The sequence below is a fragment of the Schistosoma mansoni genome, chromosome 1 (genome assembly GCF_000237925.1).
Source record: "Schistosoma mansoni strain Puerto Rico chromosome 1, complete genome".
NCBI classification, from domain to species: domain Eukaryota; kingdom Metazoa; phylum Platyhelminthes; class Trematoda; order Strigeidida; family Schistosomatidae; genus Schistosoma; species Schistosoma mansoni.
In genome coordinates this window covers 57,013,799-57,027,476 of record NC_031495.1, presented here as the reverse complement: position 1 = coordinate 57,027,476, position 13,678 = coordinate 57,013,799, and the positions used below count along the sequence as shown (strand labels likewise).

The 13,678-nt window shown below is 37.6% G+C and overlaps 2 protein-coding genes across 2 annotated transcripts in view; one reads left to right on the top strand and one right to left on the bottom strand.

Annotated features, from left to right (window-relative positions):
* The window catches only part of Smp_068350 (hypothetical protein), a 16,593-nt gene extending 13,561 nt beyond the window's left edge, over window positions 1-3,032 (bottom strand). Inside the window, exons 1-2 of the mRNA XM_018794963.1 lie at window positions 2,726-3,032; window positions 1,428-1,530 (exon numbers count right to left, since the gene is read on the bottom strand). Coding sequence (XP_018649323.1) covers window positions 1,428-1,463 — 36 coding nt within the window. The 5' untranslated portion in view covers window positions 1,464-1,530; window positions 2,726-3,032. The remainder of the gene's footprint in view (window positions 1-1,427; window positions 1,531-2,725) is intronic.
* Window positions 3,033-9,912: 6,880 nt separating this feature from the next.
* Window positions 9,913-13,678, top strand: part of Smp_159150.1 (hypothetical protein) — a gene marked incomplete at both ends in the record, with an annotated part of 64,772 nt that continues 61,006 nt past the window's right edge. The window contains one exon of the mRNA XM_018794961.1: window positions 9,913-10,000. Coding sequence (XP_018649322.1) covers window positions 9,913-10,000 — 88 coding nt within the window. The remainder of the gene's footprint in view (window positions 10,001-13,678) is intronic.

The following is a 13,678-nucleotide window of genomic DNA, read 5'->3' as shown; positions in this document are numbered from 1 at the left end:
GCCGTTTCGTCCTATTATGGGACTCCTCAGTAGTGCGCATCCACAATCCCGCCTCGCGAGATTCGAACGCAGGACCTATCAGTCTTGCGCGCGAGCACTTTACCACTAGATCACTGAGCCGGCAGGCAGCGGCGTTAATGTCTAACTTCAACCAATCCACGAAATTGAGCAACCATTCACCAATGTCATCAGTGAGTTGATATCTCCCAACAGACCTGGTTGAACTCCACTGCTTACTGCGGGATCGTGGATTCGCACTGCTGAGGAGTCCCATAATAGGACGAAACGGCTGTCCGGTGCTTTCAGGTTTTCCATGGTGGTCTAGCTTCAATTGACTCATGATCTCAACTCTATCATATTTTATTTATTTAAACACATAAATATTGGTACAAGGGGGCACCAGATACATATGTACCGTGCAAATCTCATTCGATTTGTGTGAGGGCTATGATACTGCCCAGGTGCCCAAACTGAATCAGGTGTTTTTCTTAGGGGGCCACACCCCGAGCCTTTGACCTAAAGGTCTGATCCATAAGGCAGTGGAGCATCGTGAGGAGATGCATTCCCATTGTAGCCATTGACCAACGATCGATTCATACGCCATTTGTTCCCTCAGGATACTGGAACTCATGTGCATCATTGGTTTTCCAACTCCCCTAGGTGGACTTTCCGTGTCCACTGGCCCAGTTAAAGCGCCGGACATTCGCTTTTCGTCCTCTCAATTTCGTAAACAACACCCCCGCCACGAGAAGGCAGTGAGTAGGACTTCCCTGGCAGAGGCTATATACGCGTGGCTATGTGAGAGCATTTTGAGGGAGAGGGCGGGCCCTCCCCACTCTCGGCCGTACCTGGGCATTTGGGGATAAAACAATTGATAATAAAATTATGACTAAATTTACATTAATAATAATGAAAAGTCAAATAAAGCTTCATAACCATTATCAAATACATACTCACACCTATTAGGTAGTGAGTAAAAGGGGGTTACTTTGGTTACAAAAAATGATTAGTATAAAAATATCAAACTTCATATTTCAGATTTTGTTGAATGAAATAAATAATATTTCGTAAATGAGTCAGGTTGAAAAGTATTTTAATGAGAGTGATAAAAAAAGCTGATTGTTAAGGAACCACCCATTAAGTGAAGTACAAACTTCTGTGGTAGATTTCAAAAATCAAATATTTCCATTATAAGATTGAGAGGATCATCTTCTAGACACTGAAATGGTCTCCTTTTTTGTAATCATAAGTTCCAACATTAAAAGATCGTGTATAGTTTCGTACTAATTAACTCCGTCTATATTTAGCCACGAGACTTTTGATACACCTTTTAGTTGGTCAAATTTGATCAGTACATGACGTTTATGAAAAATAACCAGTGATAATGTATCGCCCTGAGAGAAATAAAATAACACCATCTTACTGACCATCAAGTCATAAGCAAGAGCACGTTTTTCGGCCATTTGTGCAAGTTGTTCTTTAGCTACATAAGCACTTCGTAGTTTGTTTTCAAGTTCACGAATTTCAATGCTTGCAAAATCAAAGAATAAAAATTCATTAAACTGAGAAACAGCCTTGAAATGCACCATAGAAAGATGAATAGTTTAACATCCTACATATATATTTACATTTTTCCGCTGATTAACCAGATAGTAATTTACGTGCTAATGTGGTGGTAAATGAAAATGAGATAAAAAATTATCGATGTTTAGAAATTAAGAATATTTGAGCAAATAATTGTTTTCAATAACTTCATCACCAGGCTCTACAGTTACATCGATGTATTTACTCGGGTGTTTTATAAGAACTAGTAGAGCTTGAGAATAGTTTTCATTGCAAAAAAACTCTAGTCAAAAAGTTATTTCAAATCAGGGAAAACTTGGCAGCTATTTTAGGTTAGCATGAAATATCTTGACAGTGCCAACTAATAGCTAGGACGGAGGTCTATACCTTGGAGACAAGTGCGAGATAGTATAGTGATATCTACGTTACTGCATACTTACGTAATTGGCTCTGTTATACGGAAGTCAGACAGACGGGACAAAAACAGTGATTAACCAATGATAAAGAATGCATCATATCAGAAATTCATTGAGGTTAAAATGCTGAACTAATGCACTCCAAATCAATGGTTAATGGAGTTGTGTTTATCACAAAAACTAAGGTTCTTAAACTCATACTCATGCGGAGTCCTAGTTCCAGGATGTTGAAGAATTATTGATCAAAGTAAAGCAGATGCTCGCTTCTTCTTGGTTTCCAACGTTTGATACTGTTCAACCGAAGTGTACAATATATATCGCCAAATTATTTAAGCTATTCTCAAATGTCCGACTGTTAAACTGTGAAAGTGACAAGCTATCTCATCTATTGTATCCTTCTCAGTTGTATTAAGTCAGTGGTATTTATTAATATTAAGCGCTTTTTTTATTCAAAAGACCAGGAAATTTTGGTTAAACATGGAGAATAATCTTTCAAAAAAATTAAAGATAGATGCAATTATGTACTCATTTTTTTATGAAATGGGATTTTAAAAAATTATATCATATTTTGGTGCCAGATAAATATTGAATCGGACTTAAATCTTCGCCTGTGTACTTTGCATTTCATAAAGGTTGTCCTTTGTAGTAGATTAAAATTAGATTAACTATTGTATGTTGCTAAAACCCAAATGCAAAATACGAACTAGTATAAAATGGTACCTGAACATTTTAATGCAATAGCCTACCTTTCACTTTTGATTTTCTGACGCAACTTTTGTTTTCTTACTTGTTCAAAGTGAACCTTGGCCAACTGCTTAGCTAGAGATTCATCGATTGAAGAAGGTGAATATGTGTGACTTGCAACTTCAGTCTATGTAACCAAAAAAACAAATGATGGATTATGGATGTTGAAAAAATAAGTTTGTATAAAAATAATGTCCATAGATTGAATGCGTTTGTGTGGGAATATAGTGCCGCCTATGACCAGTTTATTGAAGACACATAGGTTTGCAAACCTCTCATCACTTTTGTTCCTTTCTCCCAGTCCATGTCGTCCCATGAAATCTTCATATCCAGTGTTATTCATTCTAACCTTGGCATTTCAATCTCTCATCAGAATGGTCAGGTCCTTTGTTGGACACTTCTCGACGATTGACTGCAGCCTATCGTAGAATTAATCTTTAACGTCTTCATTTTAATCGTTGGTAGGCGCATAGCATTGGATGACGTTCATTGTAATGCCTTCTTTCTTTGTTTCGAAGGAGGCTTTGATGATCCTTGGTCTATGAGATTCCCATCCTATAAGTGCATTTTGTGCTTGTTTGGACAACATCGATGCAACTCCTTGTGTATGTGGGGCATTTTCTTCTTAACGGCCGGAGTATAACAGAAGTTCCCCTGAAGCTAGTCGTTGTTGTCCAATCTGCGTCCAATGTATTTCACTGATCCCAAGCACCTCCAGGTTGTATCTCTTTATTTCTGCAGCAATTTGGAAGACCCTCCCGGTCTCCCATATTGTCCGGACGTTCCATGTACCTACAGAGAGTGTTGCTCTAGTTTTTAGAAGGGGCATCGTCCTTGTGACTTCCGAAAAGTCTCGTCTTTCATCACCAGGCATCATAATTCTTCCTTCAGCTTGAAGGTCAGAGTTTAAATGGTTTGAATATTTTTTCTGGTTGGCGTTTGTTTAGCGAGTTAGTTTTCTATGAGATGGGCTCACTAACACCATGCACAATCCTCCTTGTTTATCCGGCTAGGGACCGGCAATAGCCCCCGGAGGAGCTACAGGTGGAGTTCTGTTGGATGGAGCAAACTATAAAAAGTGTTTTTCAACGAAAAACTCGTTTTGTCTATACGTCTGACCAGTAATATCCAGAGGTTCTCATGATCCTACAAAAGAGGGAGCAAGTCACACTGGTAAGTTACTCCCAAGATATTCATTCCACCTTTCTCAGTTTTGGTAGATTACAACAACTGTAGGCCTTCGAAGTTTGACCACCAGGTCACAACACAACTCGAAGTCAAACACTTTACCTCCTTTAGACAAACAATTCGAGAATCTCACGAACCTCCAGCTTAAATATATTTTGCAGGGAAAGCACTTCTGCTGTCTTCTCTGATAACCCTCGAACTAAAAGAAGGCAGGTACCTAGTTAACGGAGTTGTCTAATTCTGTAGTATCCAGAGTATTTTCACGAAATGTGTTCACACATCTATATGGTAGATAATCCAGTCCCCTATATATATATATATATGTATATATATATATATATATATGTATATATATATATATATATATATAACATCAGCGAAACTGGAAAGTCCAATAATCTGTTGCATAGAGAATGATTTAAGTGGTCGATCACAGAAAAGACAGTATGAGAACTCTGAGAAGATTCGAATGCCAAAGTGAAGCGGATTAACCGGCGGTAATTGGAAGTAATTCATAGTAAATTTTGTTACCTGTATCAGTCACTGACAATACTCACATTATTACACAATAAATGAGATTCAAAATGCTTCCGTGTAGACTCGGTTTTAAATTTGATATCCTGTGTGTTAAACGTATTATGTTTGACAACCATCGGAGGACATTTGTATTGTGTGATTGAAGCAATGAACTTTGATTTCGGACATGAGGCGAATTCGCCGAAAAGACTCCAGTGAGGAGACACTAACACGGTAAAATGTCTTTCGAACCCATTCTATTAGAAAGGTCCAAAATGTTTTGAGCGTCCCCTATTGTCTTATTAGAGGTTAAATGATTATAAAACAGACTCGTATATACTGAGCGACGATTAAACATTGGTCTGATTAGATGAGAGCTTATAAGCACTCTCAAAAATTAATATCTGAGCAATTAAGTTCAGTCTCGTTGATATCATCGAGTTGTGAATAGCCAGTTTTTATTAAAGGGATAACATACTAAATATTCCCCCCAGAGTATGAATAATCGTTGCTTTTTTGTGCATTTAATAAAATGTATTTATAACTCCGAATCTCAGGGTTTTTTGACAGGCGATCCATGCTTATGTTATTTCAAGTGAGTCACTTTCTTGGTGCTCTCTGTTAACGGAAGAGAAGAATACTTGACTGTTTATTGAAATCTATGATATTGAGAACTAACCATAATGAATACGACATTTGAAAACTCCACACACGCATAAGTATCCAGTAACCACAACCTTCAGAGTACAATTTTCAATGAACCAAACAACAAGCTACTCTAATTGAAAATGGTGAACTATTTGTTACTTGAGATCTGCATCTATGTAGTGGTATAACGTTATCGTTTAAGTAGGAGTATGATCACTGTTATTTATCGTCTGAATATAAGGAACGAGAACAACTGACGTGGTTAATTTTTAACCATTGGGGTAATCCTAATCAGTACCCATGGAGCCGAAGTAAACATCGAAAAAAGTACCTTTAGTGCATATTCTGGTGAAGAGTTGAGAGGATTACCGATTTTAAATGCGAAGATTTTGTAGGGGATGTTACCTGCCCTTTTCCTTATTATGTGCCTAATGGTTATCATCTTAAGAGTAGAGTAATACCGAAATAAATAAGTGATCTATTAGGAGTGGGAGAATTTTAATAGATAAGATACACCGTGATTGCATATAAAGATACCAAAAGTAATCGGAGTTTGACAACTCTTTAACCAGTGACATCTTTTATAATTGAAGTGTACCAAACTAGTCAAATCAGAAGTCAGAAGCGAAGAGGTTCGAAGATATATTTGATAGAATATGCATATATCGAGAATTGAATAGTCTAAACTGACTAGCTGTTTTAGGAGATGTGTAGCACTTCGTACCCACTCATGATCTGGTGAGAATGCATGACCGAGTGACTTCAGCAAAGTGAGTCCATTAAAAATAACGTGGTCAGCATCAAATATGGAAGACCTAAAGAGCTATTGCTTTTAGGGATTTATTTACCGCTACATGTACTACCAAGCTTTTTGTAGTAGAAAGGTTCCACTTATCGATTCCTAGAAAAAACGCTGATTCTCTCACAAATTACTCGTTAAAGTGAACCTGTAGTAGTCCATTCGCCTTCCTTAATTAACGTCTGAAATTTTGTTGGGCCGTTAAAAGTAAGCACTGGATTCAAAGATTGCACGGAAACTTTTATTTCTAGAACATAAACACTCATTGAAGCGTTTTCTACGACAAATAACTGTACTCAGTGGTAGACTGGCTGTATTATCAAGGAGATAATATATTGGTGAACATTAACCAGAGTTGTGGATTTGTGCAGGCACTTATCTCGCACTTCTGATAGACATTCTTCCTGTAAAGAGCACATTACAGCAGTTAAAGTTGAGAATAAAATGACTTGAATGAGCTATTGATGTCGATCATTGTCTTATATTCAAACAGATTTATTATAACTTGGTGGGCTGAGTGAGATGTAAAGATGTCATGGATATTCAAGACTTCATAACTCTTTTGTCCATAATAATTTGGTAATCGGAAGGTCCCAAACCCAGTTAGATCAGAAGACAGAAATGAAGGAGATTGAAGATATATTTGTAAGGTATTCTGCGCCTCAAGAAGTGCGTGAACTAAGCAAGGGATGCGTAGCATGGCCTAATCAATGGTGATCTTTTGTTTATTTATCAACTTTATGTCCCTACCCAAGACATCGTGACGCATCCCCCAAAAGCTGCTTTCGCCTTACCCTCACAGTCGTGGATCAAAAATAAAGCAAATGTTGGCTATCATCAATGAATCTTGATGCTACGTAGGTCTCAAACAGGCCATACAAACTTCCAGTACCCCCCCTGGCTGTCTGTTGGAATAACTCAAGTCCACCTTTAGTAGTTGTAGACCTACAACAGACGCTATAGGCATGACGCTCTTCTCTGATATTCTCATCTAATATAAGATTTTTCACGTCATCTGCCGTCGAATTACAACTAGAGTCATTATCATGGTAATGACCCCTATTGGAGTCTAAGCCAGGACACACAAGGACGTCGAAAGGTACTTGATTTGCTAAAGGTGATCTGTTATTTAGTTTGGCTCCATTAACACCAACGAGCTTTGAGCTTGACTTCTTTAGACGAGCGTTTGGCATCATGAGCAAAGAAACAGAATATCTTCAAGAGCGATACATGAAATCCGCGAAACGTTCGCCAAATAACTCCTTTCAATCGCCAGATATTTTTTTAGAACTGTAGAATCCAAACTAAGGTTATGACTGAAGAATAACTGTCTAGGTAGTTTAGATACTCACTATTGTCCAGTTGAAACCAAAACTAAGTGGTTGGGTAAATGACGGTTCTAGATTTCATTATAAATATACATGTTTATTACTACCTAAACAAATATTACCACCCAGTTATTCAATCGATAACTGTTCACTCAATAATCAATCTGAACTACAATAAATAAACAAGTAGAAAAGGAATGTAAAAAAATTGCCAAGCGCATCAAATAAATGTCATTCTATCCTTCCTGGATAGATCACGTACAGATTCGTTCGGAGGATATTATTTGGTTGCTTCATAACACATAGTGTCTCTTATTCTGGAAGAGTACTTCAATTCACGATCAAAAGTGCACAATTCAAGTCAATGCAAGCAACACAATCAAAAATGAAACAAATCAATATGACTGCCGCCAAGATTAACTATCAACTAAAACAACATAAATGCAGTTCTGGAAGAAACATGGAAACTCAGTGAAGGCCTAAACAAAATAACAACTGTAATAAAGTACAAATATAATCATCTCAAACGGAATCAAAAAGATCGACAACATATAAAACTGAAAGAATAAAAAAGAATATATTAAAAGTGTATGTATGGAGAGATCTTCACACACAAAATCTTCCAAATGTATCATGAACTAAATTGAGGCCTCATGGACCGAAGGAAACCTCTTGAGTACATGGAATTTATTTGTAAACTGCGAGGACGAGGATGTATGACCACTTTCTAGAGAGTTGGTGGTGTATACTACTTATATCGACAGACAGAAATAGTATGAACCACCAGTTGGAGGTTAAAACCCTTACAGAAGAAGGCTAACAAGATCAAGCTGGAGAGAATAGAAAGAGAAATAGAAAGAAATTGCAATTCAGAAGAATCATACAGAATGTGAAAGACAAATGATGGAGGTTCGCATACGAAGTATTCAATGGATTGTTCTCACATTTTACCGAAACATTCTGTAATTTTCTATTCAAGTATAAATTGATTGTCCTCACTTGCATTCTCGTTTAAAACACAGTGACTTCCAAGCACGTTCACCTCATGTAGAATAAATAGTATTTTATAGATTTTGATGAAACAGTTGTATCAAAACAGACCCTAGCTGCCATTTCATATAGTTTAAGATAACAGAATAAATCTCATACAGTTAATAGCATTTACTTAACGTAAAAACATTTACAAATTCAAGCACATTTGATGTAAAAGTTTCATGAAGTACGCTAAGTAGATGTTAAGATAACCTTTTAGCTTAAATAATGAGACACAATTCACGACTCACAGACAATCTATTGCATTACAAGGACTGCATCGTGATCTTTGTTTATTCAGCAGTAAAAGTGGCTAAGATCAAACTTTCTCACTTATATAATACATTTTGTGAATATAATGCATATGTGCTATAGTTACACTTTCTATCTGTCGTTATAATGATATGTAAAAGCAGAAAGATAACAAGATCAAGTTGGGGAGAATAGAAGGAGAAATAGAAAGAAATTGCAATTCAGAAGAATCATACAGAATGTGAAAGACAAATGATGGAGATTCGCAAACGAAGTATTCAATGGATTGTTCTCACATTTTACCGAAACATTCTGTAATTTTCTATTTAAATATAAATTGGTTATCCCCACCTGTTTTCTCGTTCATTACATTAGTAGTTTGTTTTATAATGAACTGTTGACGTAGATACTGTATGTTGAAATGTTAGTTTAACACAAGCATGATGACTGAGAAATAACATTAAGAAGAAGGAATACATTCAGATTCTGTGACCATTGAACGTCATTCTGTATCAAGTGTAAAATGAGAATCAGTGTACACATTATTCCTTCCGTTTGAAATCGTGCAGTTTGCAAATAATTCTTCATTATAAGTTAACGTGCAGAGACATTTATGGCCAAAGACCAATGTCATAACTAGGACAGTAATGTCTTTCAATTAACCTGTTATCGAGGAACCTCCGAGTTCACATTAGTCTGTTTATACTTCTAACTTTGGTTAATGTGACAGAAAACGATCTTCAACCAGTGTTATCAATGATTTACCATCTCACCCTCAAATTTATTGGCTCTTCAAGTCATGTTTACATCATGGTCTTAAACTAAGAAGAAATAATTGTTCATTGCTTCTTACCTTCCACTGTTCTCTAACTTAAATTCATTAATAATCAAGACATTTTTGAAAGATGTGGCTATTGAGAACATTGACAATGAAGTCATATAGAATATTTAAATACAATTCAGAAAAGAATATTTTGCTCTTGACAATATCATTCATTAAGGTTTGACAGTTTTGTTCAAGATTGATACATAGACATAGTTTGTTTCTAAGATACTAAATGGTACTTTGTCATTAAAATTGTGTTCAAAAGAATAAATGGACAGTTTCTTCTGGGGACAGAAAGAAACTATGCTTGTGAAAACGGTAGACAAAGTTCGGTAATCAACAAGATGAAAAGTCTTTTCAGATGAGAACGATGGCGAAATGAGCAATCCAAGAACATGAAAAGAGAAAAAAAGAACTTTAGTGATGTTGGGGAAGTGAAATTAGAGTTAAAATAATTTTAACTCAAAAGGTTTCACCTTTAGCATTTTACACAATTTGATGACACGGAGTTTTCAGACATGAATGCCCATGTTATTCACCTATTGGAAATCTTGTCTATTGACTCGACAATTCTGGTTGAATGTGTAAGCAACTTTCCAGATGAATCAAAGAGAATTGACAGGATGTTCGTATAGTGAGCGACTTTGGTCAGCCTCTGAACTTCCAGTTGAAAAAGCAAGTTATGTAAGTATGTTGATTATCCGAGTCATTGTAGTCAGTACAGATGTTTAAAAATCTGAATCATTGATACAGTGTCTTAAGACAATAAATGGTCAACAAAACTGTGTGCCTGAGTTCCCTGTTTATATATATGACGTGATAATACCGCCAATCCGAGAGGAGCGAATTTATTGATCGGACCAATGACACACGAAACCCGTACGAGCAGTCTATAGTACTTGTCGGTCCTGCTTTCTGCCTAGCCCAGCCAGTTAAGTCCAGAACACCAATAACACCCTCTGCAATATGAATCATTATTCTCAAACATACTGGGTTTATATACTAAACAAACAGACCGCATTGTACCAATAAAATAGAAAATAACATTTGTACAAGGTTCAGCCAAATGTAGCTGTGAATGTGGGAGGCAGTAGTCAATAGACTGGGAATAACTCAAGAATGGTAAATCTTATAGTAATAGTTCGTAGGTCAAAACAAAGCTTATAATAAGAGGGATATGGATATAAATAGTTTAGTTAGTTAATAATTATAAAATAAAAATATACACATAATATTGGTCCATAAATAGTTCTCAAAAGGTACCATTCAGTATTCTCTTCGGGATATAACAAAAACATACTTTATGTAGTAAAATGTCTAGCGAAAAAATAAGCATGATCGAAGTCTAATTATAACTTAAGAAATTGATTGATTTGGATAGCTCATTTCATTCAGGAACTTATGAAATTAAAGCGTTATTATTGGGTTCACTTATTACTTACTATACCAGAATTGTTTGTTTGATCCCTCTATTCCTAAAAATCATCCCATTATGTTTTTTTAACAGCTCAATATTGAAACAACCTCAATCAGACTTACGAAAGCAATAGTTATCTGATATTTAGTAATCCTCATTCTGTATTGCAACATAATTTAGGTTGTTCTGACTTACTTACTTACTTACACCTGTTACCCCTCGTCGAGGAGCATAGGCCGCTCACCAGCATTCTCCATCCAACTCTGTCCTGAGCCTTCCTTTCCAGTTCTTTCCAGTTAACATTCATCCTTTTCATATCTGCTTCTATTTCCCGGCGTAGTGTGTTTTTTGGCCTCCCTCTTTTCCACTTCCATTCCGGATTCCAAGTTAGGGATTGAGTCGTGATGCACATTGGTGATTTCCTTAATGTATGTCCTATCCACTTCCAACATCTTTTCCTAATTTCCTCTTCAGCTCGAAGCTGGTTTGTCCTCTCCCATAAAACGCTGTTGCTGATAGTATCCGGCCAATGAATGTTGAGTATTTCGCGTAGACAACTGTTTATAAATACTTGTACCTTCCTGATGATGGTCGTAGTAGTTCTCCACGTTTCAGCTCCGTACAGTAGAACAGACTGTCTTGACGTTCGTATTAAAGATTCTGACCTTGAAATTGGTTGAGAGTTGTTTTGAGTTCCATATGTTCTTCAATTGTAGAAATGCTGCCCATGCTTTGCCAATCCTCGCCTTTACATCTGCATCAGATCCTCCTTGTTTATCAACGATGCTCCCCAGGTACTTGAATGTTTCCACCTCTTCCAGAGTTTCGCCATCAAGTGTGATTGGGTTGGTGTTCTCCGTGTTGCATTTGAGAATTTCGCTTTTTCCTTTGTGAATGTGGAGGCCTATCGATGCGGAGGCTGCTGCTACATTTGCGGTCTTCATCTGCATTTGTTCGTGTGTATGAGAGAGGAGGGCTTGGTCATCTGCGAAGTCCAAATCATCTAATTGATTCTGAGAAGTCCATTGTATTCCGTATTTCCCCTCAGATGTCGAATTCTTCATAATCCAGTCAATCACTAGAAGGAAGAGGAATGGGGAGAGTAGACAGCCTTGTCTGACTCCGGTCCTTACTGGAAATGCATCTGTCAGCTGTCCTCCATGCATCACTTTGCACTGTAGTCCATCGTATGAGTTTTGGATAATGTTGACAATCTTTTCAGGAACTCCATAGTGTCGAAGAAGTTTCCATAATGTTCTCCTATCCACGCTGTCAAACGCCTTCTCATAGTCGATGAAGTTGACGTATAGTGATGAGTTCCACTCAACTGATTGTTCAACGATGATCCGTAGTGTCGCAATCTGGTCTGTGCACGACCGATCCTTACGGAATCCAGCCTGTTGATCCCTAAGTTCGGCGTCTACTGCGTCTTTCATCCGATTCAGCAGCACTCTGTTGAAAACTTTTCCTGGTACTGATAACAAACTGATGCCTCTGTAGTTCTCACATTGGCTCAGATCTCCTTTCTTTGATATCTTGATGAGATATCCTTCTTTCTAGTCCGTTGGCACTTGTCCCTCTTCCCAAATCTTCTTGAATAGAAGGTGAAGCATGTTTGCAGTTATTTCAATGTCTGACTTCAGTGCTTCTGCTGGTATATTGTCAGGTCCTGCCGCCTTCCCACTTTTGATTTGTCTGATGGCCATCTTGACTTCTTCGATCGTTGGTGGAGTGACATCTATTGGAAGGTCAGTGTGGGCTGCTTCGATGTTCGGTGGATTCAATGGGGCTGGTCTATTCAGCAGTTCCTCAAAGTATTCTGCCCATCTTTTCCTCTGTTCTTGAATCTCAGTGATTGTCTTTCCTTCTTTGTACTTGACTGGTCTCTCCGATTTTCTATATCTCCCTGCCAATTTTTTCGTTGTATCATATAGTTGTTTCATATTCCCTTCTCTTGCAGCTTTTTCCGCCGCCGTTGCTAGTTCTCCCATGTATTTCTGCTTGTCGGCTTTAATGCTTTTCTTCACTTCCCTGTTTGCTTCTGCGTAGTCTGCTTGTGCTTTGACTTTCTCTGCTCGTGTTCGGCTGTTGTTAATTGCTAGTTTCTTGTTCTTCCTTTCTTGAATTTTGTCCAGGGTTCCCATAGAGATCCATTCCTTGTGATGATTCTTCTTAGAACCAAGAACCTCCTGGCACGTTGAAGTTAGTGCTTCTTTTATCCCTTTCCAGTTGTCCTCCAAAGTAGTTTCTTGTTCTTTCAGTAGATCCTGTAGAGCCTGGAACCTGTTGTTGAGAGTTATCTTGAATTCATGGAGCTTGTCAGTATCTCGAAGGAACGCTGTATTGAACCTTTGTAGTGCTGTTTGTCCAGTTGTCCAGTGTTTCTTTAGCTTCAGTCTCATCTTCGCCACAACCAGGTGGTGATCTGAAGCTATGTCAGCTCCTCTCCTGGTTCTCACATCTTCCATTGATCTTCGGAATATAATGTTGATACAAATATGATCCATCTGGTTCTCTGTGGTGTGGTCCTGTGAGATCCATGTAGCTTTGTGTATGCGCTTGTGTGAAAATACTGTGCCGCCTATAACCAATTTGTTGAATGCATATAGATTTGCAAGTCTCCCTCCACTTTCATTTCTCTCTCCTAGTCCATGTCATCCAATTATATCTTCATATCCTGTGTTGTCCACTCCAAATTTAGCATTTAGATCTCCCATCAGGATGGTCAGGACCTTTCGTGAGCACTTCTCTATAATTGATTGCAACCTTTCGTAGAACTGATCTTCATCGTCGTCGTTGCTATCATTGGTGGGTGCATAACATTGGATAACATTCATTGTGATCCCCTCCTTCTTTGTTTTGAATGATGTCTTAATTATCCTGAATCCATGAGATCTCCGTCCTACAAGTGCATTTCGTGCTTCTCTGGACAGCATTAGAGTAACTCTC